Source organism: Trachinotus anak, unplaced genomic scaffold (genome assembly GCF_046630095.1).
Source record: "Trachinotus anak isolate AG129_WGS33_773 ecotype Australia unplaced genomic scaffold, CSIRO_AGI_Tana_v1 ptg000020l, whole genome shotgun sequence".
Lineage (NCBI taxonomy): Eukaryota > Metazoa > Chordata > Actinopteri > Carangiformes > Carangidae > Trachinotus > Trachinotus anak.
The window spans coordinates 8,463,116-8,475,529 of NW_027273871.1; the positions used below are offsets into that span (position 1 = coordinate 8,463,116).

General features: G+C 45.7%; 1 protein-coding gene across 4 annotated transcripts in view; it reads left to right on the forward strand.

Annotated features, from left to right (window-relative positions):
- Positions 1-12,414, forward strand: part of klf8 (Kruppel like factor 8) — a 71,458-nt gene that overhangs the window by 25,344 nt on the left and 33,700 nt on the right. For all 4 annotated transcript variants that reach the window (XM_071506381.1, XM_071506382.1, XM_071506383.1 and 1 more), the window contains one exon: positions 9,926-10,297. In XM_071506381.1, the coding sequence (XP_071362482.1) occupies positions 9,926-10,297 (372 nt within the window). The remainder of the gene's footprint in view (positions 1-9,925; positions 10,298-12,414) is intronic.

The window sequence follows — 12,414 nt, forward strand, 5'->3', positions numbered from 1 at the left end:
AAAACTGGTTTTTAGTGGCACAGTCCTTTAGCAGCCAACCTCCAACTGCCTGTCTCATCTCTGTCACCTATTAACTAAGCCCCTCCCCCTCACAGACACACACACACACACACACACACACACACAGGAACAGAAAGTAAGTGAGGTTGAGAGAAGAAATAAGAAACTTGAAGGGTTTGAATAGAAAGAGAGGGATATGTGTGTGTGTGTGTGAATTTTTCTATGTGCAGGAAGCTTCCTACATATAGAAAAATGAAAACACACACACACACACACACACACACACTGAGTTTTCCTGTTTTGTGATCCTCTTGCTTCTCAGGGCTGAGGCCTTATAGGCAGGGGCGTGTGTGTGTGTGTGTGTGTGTGTGTGTGTGTGTGTGTGTGTGTTAGTGACTCCAGTTACGAGACTTGTACAATGTTTGGACCCTCAACTGGAAACCAGTAAGAAATGACCTCCCTGCCTCTCCCAGCTTCTCTGCCCCTCCTCCTCTCCTCTCCTCTCCTCTCCTCTCCTCTCCTCTCCTCTCCTCTCCTCTCCTCTCCTCTCCTCTCCTCTCCTCTCCTCTCCTCTCCTCTCCTCTCCAGTTATTCGCTGTAGTTTAAATAAGTCCAGCGTTCAGGTCTCAGGAGCTGTCAGGTGACAGACGCTGCTCAAACGTCATTGGCCCGTTTGATCAGCTGACAGAGGGTCATGAAGATCAGCTGTGTGATGTGACTCCAGGTGTAGCTGTGGCTCCAGACCTGTTTCCAGGTGTGGTGTACCTGTCCTTCTCTGCACTGATCCATCTGCCTCCTGCAGCTGCTCAGTTTGTCAGCGAGCAACATTTCATCTACAGACGCCGTCAGACAGTGAGTGGCGGTGGCGGCGGTGGTGGCGGCGGTGGCGGTGGTGGTGGCGGCCTCCTCCTTTGTCTCCAGCCTATACATGACAGCTGTCTGCTGCTCTCGTGAGTGTGTGCAGCTATTCGCTGCTGCTGCCGTCTGAGCTGATGATGCTTTACCTTTTTCAGTGACCATGGCAACCACAGAGATGAAGAGGAGTTCATTTCACTGGTATCTGAGCTCTTTAAAATAAAACTTTACCAGCAGTGAACAAACGGACCAATGGAGAGAGAGAACAACAGCTTTAAGTTTGATTCTCTCACCTGGGCCAATAAACAGTACTGATGATAGGATACTACCTTTCATTTATATATAGTTTTTATCTAAATGTTTTATTCACTTCACTTATAAATAAAATGTATTATTATATTTATTTTTAGTTTTTTCTGAAAATACAGAAAAATCACAAAGAGCCATATCAGTAGATAAACCAGAGGGTCATGGAGGTGTGAGGAGACCGGGGAACCAGTTATTGATCAGTGTGACACCAGCCGGGCTCTGCTGCAGCTCCTCGTCTTTCTCTGTCCACACCGTCCTGCCACTGACTGTACGAAGACACACAAACCCCCCCACCGTGGCTGAACCTGAGCATCGACTGCTTCTGCATTCACTGCTCTGACAAATTACTGTTTTATATCTGAATGCTATCGGCAGCGTGTCGGGGGGGGGGGCTATGAACTGAGAATGAACCCACAGCGGTATGAGGAGGCGGCCATTATGGGGGAAAAACCCGTTCTGCCTCCTTCTGTAGTTAGTTTTTTTCTCTTCCTGTTCTGTGATGCTCTCTCAGCTCCATCCAGAGACGCTGAAGCTGCTGCTGCTGCACAGTCAGTGAATCTCAGTTCAAAAGGAAACTGAGTCCGAGAGAGAAACACAGGCTGCAGCCAAATCATCTTCACGTGCACGAAGCATCGGACGGGCTGACTGTGTGTGTGTGTGCGCGTGTGTGTGTGTGTGTGTGAACCCTTTCAGGGCATGTGCAGAGTGCAGCTGACTGGGGCAATCCCCCACCCCCACCCAAAACACACACACACACACACACACACAGAGGGCTGGGGGCTTTGGAGAGAGGCAGTAGAGCAGTGACAGAGAGGAGAGGCTGACCCAGATAGTCTCTCTGTCCCACCCTCTCTCTCTCTCTCTCTCTCTCTCTCTCTCTCTCTCTCTCACACTGTAAAGAATAAGCTCATCAGAGGTTTTGATTTTACACTTGAGTCTTGCTCCATTAATGTGATCATGGATTTAAATAAAGCTTCAGCTGAGCATGATTTGCATTTTCTACTAATCTGCTGCTATTTTTTCTAGAAAATCTCTCATGGTGAAAAATGTCAAGTCAAACAACATTAATCCAGTTAAATATAAAAACGCGTCACTGAGGCTGCGTCCACATTTATACATATTAGTTATAATGCATCACTTTTCCTGCGTTTTGTTAGGACATTTGGAAACGCTGCTGTTGTAGTTTCAGTCTGAAAACTTCAGCTTGTGTTTTAGTTTGGACCAGAGACGGACACGTATGGAGACGATGGACTTGCTTCCTGACTGGGTCTGAACGCTGGTGCCATCACAGCCGTACAGCCACGTGATGCTTTCAGTAACATCTCCCCCTCATCAGGGGTCCGAGCAAAGAAATCTCTGATCTTACTTTTTGCCATCGCTCTTCTTGTTTGTTGTATTTTGTGCGACTGAAGCTGCAGAGCAAACAATCTGACGCAGGCGGGCCCAGTGTACCTGACAGGTCATGTGATATGTGCTTTAAGCTGCGGTGGCACGGACGGAGATTGGCTGATGGTTTTCTCCCCAGAAACGTCTCCAGAGCGGATAAATAAATCTTAGCCTGTATGAGCAGAGAGTCAGCACCGGGCTCCTGTGTTTGTGATGATTCTGATAATGGGATGATTTTCTCTGCAGTGCAGCAGCTTGTGGACGAGTGTGTGTTCACCACTTCATACACAGGAAACATGAAGAACTAACTCATGGATTCAGCTGCGTTACAACAGTGCAGAAGCAGCAGAGGTTTAAAGGCTCAGGCTCCCTCTCTACCTGACGTTTGTCATCTGCAAACTGAAACAATGAAGAAGAAGAAGAAGAGATGAAGCTGCTTCCCTCCTGTTTCACTGCAGGCAGAAGTTTTAAACAACCTAGAGTTCCCAGTGTTGATGCAAAATGTTTCAAGCATTTAAAACATTAGACATTTAAACATTAGATTACTCCTGTTGTCTGACCAACACAACACAATATATTCAGTTGACAACATTATAAAACAGAGAAAAGCTGCAAAATCTCATTTTTGAACAGTAAGGATTCATTGATTATTGTTTCAGTTCTTTAGATGTGAAGGATTTTCTTCTAAAACCCATGAAAGACTCTAAATCGCAGCAGTAAGATGTCGTCCAGATCCAGTGCTTCGACAACATGACGTGAACAGCGGTCTAATTTCTGGAACGATGACCTCAGCGCGCTGACATGTCGTCCTTTGCCAGTAGAGTCAACACTTTTCATGTAGTTCAGCTCAGCGTCACAGTTTTGTAATTTCATGTTCGTGTTGTCGTTGTTTTTAAAAATTGTGTCTGTTTTGCCTTTTTTCTCTGCTGAGAGTTGAGCTTTTTGAGAAGCCAATCCAAAGTGTTTCATGTTGTGTTGTTACGGACGGGTTGTGTGTGTGTGTGTGTGTGTGTGTGTGTGTGTGTGTGTGTGTGTGTGTGTGTGTGTGTGTGTGTGTGTGTGTGTGTGTGTATGTGTGTGTGTTGTCAGATCTGTACTGAAACAGCCATATGTGAGAGGAAGAGGTGAATCACACAGAACCTGAGTGGGCTTTATTTCTCTGAGTGGATTCCTCTGTGTTTGAATGCAGAGTGAAAATATTTGTGAAGTCGTCACTTCTTGCAGTGAGTCCATCCTACACCCTCCCTCTCAGGCCTCCGTCATATCTGTGCTGTTGGTGCTGTCACCTCCTTTAACCGTCCCGCACCAGAAAAATCAAACATTTTCACTTCCTGTTGAAGCTTTTGGGGGTGGGGGGGGCGGATGATTTGAATGTATGTTGATTTAATTTCCATTTACCGTTGTCACCCTGAGGTAGTGACAGGATGTGAATACTGCTGTGAGTCCTGGGCCCAGACCCCCACCTCCTCCTCTGCCACATGACTCTCCTGCTCAGCTCCCCACAGCTCGGCGGGAACAGCCTGGTCGTTCTGAGCGGGTGTGAATGTGTGGGACTGTATGAGGATGAAGCAGAGCGTTCAGTTCACGCTCAGTCAGCCTTCACCAGATAAAAATAGATTTAAAAAATGTTCAGTTTGGCCTGTTCGAGGCCCGGAGACAGATCCCCCAGTGGACGGCGCCTGAGCGGCTCAACAACAAACCCAACTTCCCTCCAAAAGTACAGTCAGTGACCTTTGACCTCAGTGCAGCAGCTGCTGTCCCCTCACTGTGATGTCTGGGTCAATAATCTACTGATTATTCTTCCCTTTGACTCATCATTTAGTCTGATAAATATAAAAGATCATCACCACAGTGGTCCAACACGTGATATTTCATTAATGATGCTATAAAGAGAGAAAAGCAGCAACTAGACCTGTTGAATGTTTGTTAGTTTTCAGTTGATTGCCGACGCCTTGGCTCCGCCGGCTCCAGAATCTGACACGATATCGTCTGCAGGACAGATTGATTCATTCATGTTGTTCAAGCTTGATATTCGAAATAGTTTTTGGTTATTAGGCAACACAGAAAACTGATTTACAGTGTCCACACCAGAAAGGTTTTTATTGTAGTGTCTAGAAAAAGTGAAAAGTAACGAAAAACAGCATAATTAGCAAAATAATCCTAAAACAAATGGAGAACAAAAGTGTAAGTGTTCGTGTTGTCCAGCAGAGGGAGCAGTTTTTTCTTCACGTCAACATAAACACACAGAAACACACGTAATGCTGCCTGAGAGGTGGATAATACATATTAAACAAACAGAAACAACCACAACAATCACAAATCAACAATGTAATTGGTTGTTTGTTGTCCACCAGACGGAGCTGGTTCCCCTCATGAACCCGGCTACTTCCTGGCACGAGCAGCGTCGACACATTCAGCTCGCCAAACAGGAAGTGCTGTTCCAACACTTTGTCTTTCAGCTGATAAAAGAACAGTGAAAACGTCCTGGAACACAAAGAGACGCCGTCAGATATCTCGTCTTGTCCGACACACAAACCCCAAAATATTTATCACAATGTCAGAACAAGACAAGCAGCAAATCTTCATAGTTAGTCATTTTTAACCTGGAATTATAAACTTGAATGATTAATTATCACAAGAGTTGCCAATTATTATTGATTAATGATCATTAATTAATGATCATTAATAATTGCAGCATTGGCTCAGATTGTCTTTGTAAAGTCATGAAGTGGCGTTGTTGGCATTGACCTCATATGTACAGGAGCTGGGTCTGTAACTCACGTCAGTCTGACCACCTTAAGAACAGGATTTGTTTTTGTTATTTGTTTACACTTATTTGGAACCTGTAAACAAAGATGGTGACCATGTTTGTTGCTTGCACTGGTCCTCGTCTGATGATGTCACGCAGCTTTGAATCTGTGTAAATGTGTCCAGGTCATGGAAACGTTCACAGTGAGGATGTTCCAGTCAAAACGTCCTGTCTCTGTCTCTCTCTCTCTCTCTGTCTCCTCTGTCTCTGTCTCTATCTGTCTGTCTGTCTTTTTTTTCAATCGTCCACGTCCCTCTCTACCCCCACCCCGACTTCCTGTGGTGGGATCAGAGGCTGACAGGGTCACACCCACCCCACCCTTTTTTAATTCCTGGAACTCCACAGTGAGACCCCTCCTCTGGGGGGAGGCACACACACACACACACACACACACACACACTCTTGTCACTCCTCGTTTAGACACACAACATGCGCATACACATTCACACAGTCTATCACTACCACCCCCCCCCATCTGCAGGCAGATGTGGATCGAGCTGGATCTGCTTCAGGTTCCCAGTGTTTGACTCGCGCTGCTCGACGTGGTCCAGTGGGTGCGGTTTATAAACTGGAGCACAACTCTAATAAAGTGCAGACAACTTCAGATTTCAGCTGAATGTGTTTTTTTTTATTCTGTGATTTACTGCTCAGTGTGGGGCTGTCTGAACTGTCCTGGAGCGCTGCGCTCCACCCAGCTGGAGCTCCACGTTAAAACAAACACCAAAGAATTATGGTTGGGGGTGGGGGCACTGGTGATGACCTGTGTGATCAGTGTGCTCCCACCTGCAGGGGTCAGAGGTTTGTGTATTTATTAGGCTAATAATGGTTAAGTTTCCTGGCTGAATAGTAGAATCGTGAGGTTTTATTGGAGGAGGATTTTATGAAGTTTCAGCTGGGAGTGAGGGAGTGTGTTGACTCGTGGCGTTTTGCCCTTCAGCTGTGTCGTCTGCAGCCTTCAGCTCTTTCCAGCAGACGAAAACAAATCCTCCCCCCTCCTCATCGTACGTCTCCTACCTAAAAATGTAAACAACACGGCGGTTTCACAACTGAAAGACGAGTTTCGTATCATGTCTGGCTACAGAGAAACAAATCTCATATATCATTTCCAAAAAAAAAAAAAAAAAATCCCACAGTCCTCTTGAATCTTGGTGTGAAAGTGGCAGGAGAGAGAGTGTGATGTGGCCGAGCGAGGACGAGTGAAAGCAGCACCTGTCGATCAGTGACGACTGATAACTGTGTACAGTGTGTTAATTTTCATTCATGCTTGCCTCCACAGAACTGAATGGACAGGTTCAACATGAATAGCTGGTGAGAAGTGGCCAATCACAGACAAGAACAGGCCGTCAAGGCCATCAGAGGAGAACTAATTCATTTAGACACCAAACGCTGGAACAAGGTGTGAAACAGCCGTTGTTCTTATAGAGTCCACTCTTCTTGAAAATGCAGTTATACTTTACAGGTACTTAAAGGTTCGCATCACATTTATCACTTTCACCATCTTAACTCCACATACACCTACACACTTCAGGTAAAAGTACTTCAGCTGGAAACAAGCTCGTACAAGAGCAAAATGAATCACAAAGTTTGATTCTGTACTTAGAGTGTATCTCTCCTGTTGCTGCGGTGCATTCTGGTCCGTGAGCTAGCTCAGTGTTAGCCTCAGTGTTTTATATCAGTGGACCTCAGCTGCCGTTAGCAGCGTCAGAAATAACTGAACATGTCACATGGTCTGTGCTGCTTATACAAGTTAAAAGCCTCGTAAAACGGAGACTTTAACATGTATCAGAGAGTTTGGTGTGATTCAGACCCCGGCCGTGTGTGTGTGTGTGTGTGAGTGTGAGAGAGTTGCCAGCTGGGGGGAAGGTGTGGCATCAAGCTGCCTTTACCTTTGTTTAGACACACAGAGGGGGCTCTGTCCCCTCACAATGGGACTGAGATTCCAGTGTGTGTCCTCTGTGTGTGTGTGTGTGTGTGTGTGTGTGTGTGTGTGTGTGTGTGTGTGTGTGTGTGTGTGTGGGAGGGGTGTTGCTTGCAGCCACACCCTGTCTGATTGGCCGAGGCCCCACCTCACTGTGGAATCCACAGGGGCCGGGTCACATGTCAGCGTGCCCGGAGAGCAACGCACAGTCGACAGTCACAAGCTGAACAAAGCACAGTAAACACAAATAATATTCACACAAATAATAATTAAAAGTCCACTGACGATGTCATTGTATAGACTGAGACTTTTCCATCATGGCTTCTCTCGCTCTGGATTCAGCCACACACTGGTTGATTTGACATATTTTAAAGAAGCAGTTAAAAATGATTTGATATCTTGACTCTGCTGAAGAACGGAATGTGAAACTCTGCTGCATTTTTTTGATGGACATGAAACTAACGTTTACTTTTAATCCTTAAAACAGCTTTAAACAGCGAATACTGCAATACTTTTACTGATAACACATTTTTTCCTCAACTAATATCTTCAATATTTTGTTATATATAATATTCATATGATTATTATTTGTATATCTACTGTTACTATTAGGAAACTTGAGTTCATTTGAATGATGCTAATTCTGTTAGCAGGGTTCAGTATTCATTCATAGAGACATAAGCAAAGCTAACACCTCTTAGACCTACAGTGGATTTTACTCTACATATAGTAGCACTACATTTCCCATCACACACTGGGGTGAACAGCCGGGTCGCTGCTGCCGACAGGAAGTAGACAACTTGTTTTTAGTGTATTGGAGAGTCTGTTGCACTGTGAGAAAGATGGCAAAGGTTTGTTGTCAGGTCACTTCCTGTTTCAGTTTTTTACCGATGATGGATCCTCCCATCGCTGCGAGTGTGTGCTGGTTAAACCACACCCCCACCTGCGCCGGGAGAGGATGTTTCAGCTCGTGCTGAATGGTGTTGGAGGCTGAGTTTACAGGTGCTGAGCCTCAGGTCCCACAAAGTCAGGTTTCATTGTAAAAACCACAGCGTTGAAAAATCCTCCTGAAGTGTCGCTTGTAACCACGTTCACATCAGCAACAGCTGAGCACAGAGGGGAAGAAACAAAGAAAGAAGTGGAAGGGAAGTTAGCTTTTTTTTTCTTTTTTACAACTTCCACCCATTTAAAATCTCAGTGCTCAAGCTGTGAGTCACGACCCAGAGGTGGGCCGCAGCGTGGAGATGAGGGGGACAGACATATGAGTCTGTGTGTGTTACTACAGGAATAAATGTTAGATTTCACTTCTCGTGGTTTCATTGTCTTCCTGCTCTAGAAGAAAACCTGGTTGTGAGACTGAAGCCACAACATTATGAAAATAACAGTTTTTCACCTGGATACACCGATTTAGCAATTGATTAATCAACAGAAGATGAATCAAAACCAATTGTGACATTTGATTAATCATTTTTTTAAGCACATATGTATATCCTCTGGTTCCAGCATCACTCATAATGAGACTTTACTGTCTGTTGTTTGATGAATAAATCACATAGTGCGTTCAAACGAAGGAGTGGAGAGAAGCGTCCACACCGGGGTCGTGTTATCGGGGATGGTAGCGTCAGTGTGGACACATTACGAACCATAACCAGCCTCACTAAACCTTCAGGTCGAGGTGCACAGGGATTCAGAGGAAATGCTGAGAAGATGATTTCTGTTTGTAGATATTTGTCTTCACTGTTGTTGATGAGTTTTATTTGTGAATCTCAGAGTGTTTGAAAAGTTAAATGTGAGAGAAAGGAAGTGGACATGGAGAGAAAATGGAGACAGAGAAGAAGAGAAGGGGTGTGTGTTACTACAAGTGTTGAGTCCCTCTGCCTTGGCACACCCCACACCTCTCTCTCTCTCTCTCTCTCTCTCTCTCTCGGCTTCCAGAAAAGGGTGTGTCTGCCTGCCTGCTGCTGAAGGGGAGGGAGGGGTCAGTTCACAGCTACTCCTCCCTGCTCTCGCTCTGTGTCTCTGTTATTTCTCTTTCGCTCTCATTCCCTCAGTGGCAGCCTCAGGATTAGGCCTTTGTCTCTCTCCCTCCTCTGTCTCTTCTCTCTGTCTTTAAATCTCTATCTTTTTTCAGAGTGTGTGTTTGTGTGTGTTTTTCTTTTTTTTACCCCCCACTCCCTTCTGGCAGATTTTTTTAAAAGGGGGGGGGTTTCTTCAGCTGGCTTTTAGAGCAGAGGTAATGCGTACCATTTCCTGCTTTGCTTCCTCTCCTACCTGTCTTCCTTCCCCACTTCCTCCCCCCGTCCTCTTATCTTTTCTCTTCTTTTTTGCACGTTTTCTTCCTCTTCCTTTGCCCCCCCCCTTCTCATTGCGTCTTTAGATCCTTTAACAAATCCCCTCCTCTCCCCTTGGCCTGGAAGTTTTGGCTTTTTTTTTATACCTTGCTCTCATCCTTTCCTCCTCCTTCTTCCTCTGCTTTTTTTCTGCCATTTCACCCCCTCCCCCCTTTTTTTTCTCCTCACCCACCCCCTTATCACCTCCTCTACACCCTTCCTCCACCCCCCTTCCTTCCACTTCCTCCTCTCCAATTTGACATCAATCCCTCGTTCCTCCTCTCACCTTCTGTTTCTTCTTCTTCTTCTCTTCCTCAGTGCCAGTCGACTCCTAAGCAGAAGAAGAATGCTGGTGGCGCCCAGAGGAAGCAGAGGAGCCCGGCCAAGCAGAGCGCCCTGACCCGAAAACAGCAACAACAGCAACAACAACAAGCGTCGCCGTCGTCATCACCTCTGCCACCCGCCGTCCAGGAGGAGGAGGAGAAGGAAGAGGAGCAGGTGACCAGGCCTCAGCCGCCGCAGGAGGAGGAGGAGGAATCAGGCGAGGAGGAGCGAGAGGAAGTGGCGACAAAGTCTGTGAAGAAGAAGAAGAAGAAAGGAAAGGAGGAGCAGGAGGAGGAGGAGGTGGAGGCCGAGACAGACATGCCCTCTGTACAGATCAAACCAGAGCCAGAGGAGATGGAGTGCACGGTGAGGAGGGGGCGGGGGGGTTGATTGCTCGATTGATTAGAAGGAATGGGGTGGAGGATTATGGTGGAAGACGATGAGCAGATGGATGGATGGTAGTCAGGTGGGTGTGGGCAGGTGTGGCTGCGGCTCACATGGCGTCACGATCAGGCATGTTGGATCACGGCGAGTTCACGCAGGATTAGACTCAGACGCTGGAGGAGGGTTTAATCTCATTTTGGCATCAGCAGGTTTATAAATGAGTCAACTGAGTGTGAATTAATCAAATATTAATTTGACTCTCACGGTTCTGGTTTTAGGGAGTCCAGACCTGATCTCGTATCTCAGACATGGACGCCACATGTAGAGCAGAGCCGTGACCTCCAGCTCAGACCAAGGCTACATCCCGTTAATTCGCTTTAGTTCTTAACGTTTTGCTACGTTTACGTCCTGCGTCGGGTTCCTAAAGCTGAGACTTTGGACCTGGTTTAGTCTGAAAACTCTGGGGTTGAGTTTTAGTCTGGACAGGCAGAAACTCCTTTGAAAACGATGTTGCAGACACCCATGCTGCTTCCTGATTGGACGAAAACCAGCGTCATCAGCCTGGACTAGCAGTGGTGACTGCAGCATGGATAACAGATTACAAGCGTTTCTGACCTTGTTGTCTTTGCTACAACTGTCAACTACATGAGCTTTTCACCATTCCTGTTCCTTGCTCATAGTAAAGTTGAAGTAGACAATCTACTTCCTGTTTCCTGTGTACATGAGTGGTCATGTGATGTGTGTTTTCAGGCGTGTTAGTATGGACGGAGATGGACTAAAACGCTCGTCTGGACAGTTTTAAAAAGACAACGTGTCAGTGTGGATGTTAATCATAATGTAGATGTGACATCATTCACATCAGCACATTTTAAAGGGATGTTTTAGTCCTGAGTCTGTTCTCTGTGAATACAACAGGAGGGGTCACATGATCAGACGGCCTCAGGTCAGCCCGGCTCATTTGGAGGGAAACAAAGGCCAGTTGTAAATTTATTACCCAAACTGTCTGTTTTAAATATCCAACACAGTTTACTGACGCCTTCCTGCTTCAGATTTGACCCAGCACACTTGCTGTAGTTGTGTACACACTGTTTTCCTGTGTTGGGAGGATTATTACCCACATTTCAGCCGTGCTCGGGGGCTTGTTTACAACCTGCTCGTCTCTCGTGTCATCATGGACAGAAGTGATGGACAAGACAACAAAAATATGTCTCCAGGTACAAATATCTAGAATAAACACTGTGTGCAGTTTAAAACCGATGCACTGAGCTGGGATAAACCCGGTCAGAGGTCGGTGTGAATGAGTGAAGATGCTTCATCTGACCAGGGAGGAAGTGGTTGTTGTGTCCAGCGCTGCTGAGACGGTGAAACGGTCCAGTCAGTCTGTCAGAGTCTTATCAGACCCCACAACTCTGCACAGTGGTTTATAATGTTATGCTCTGCTCAGGTCATCATGGTAACATTACCTGGAATATCCACTGGTGGCACATTGTGTAAAGTCCACTCAGGTTCACTTGTATTTTTGGGGGGTTTTTGTGTTTGTTTTACCAGGTCTGGATTTTTTCCGTGCAGTGGCCTAAGTCCTGACACTGTCTGGATTTATGCAGCTTTTTGTTGTGTCTATAATAACACGGTGTTGACAGTTTGCAGGAATTTGAACACAGGATTTATCATGCAGTTATTTTAGGATTGTCCTACAGTGCAGCGACCTCTCTTCTGTTATCACATAATTATAAATGTGAGTTGTGACATAAACTTTTCATATGCAGAGAACAATCCTATTTAAATCTCCTCACGTGCACCATAATGTTCACTTATCAGTGTCAACATGTCAGTGACTGCTGGTTGATATTTCTCCTGAGCGTACACGTTTGTCTGGTGTAGGTCTGTGGTGTTCAGTGTGTGTTCATTGTGAAGGACAACTCCCAGGTATTTGCTTTTACGAAAGGTCAACTGTGAGTTTCGGTTTCCCGTCTCATACATTGGAATTTGTACATGAAAGCTGTGTTTTTGGTTTTTTTTGTTAGTTTTTTTTTGCCGGGGGAAAAAAGGAATTTGGCAGAACCCTCAGATTCAAACACCAAACACACTCAAATGTAATC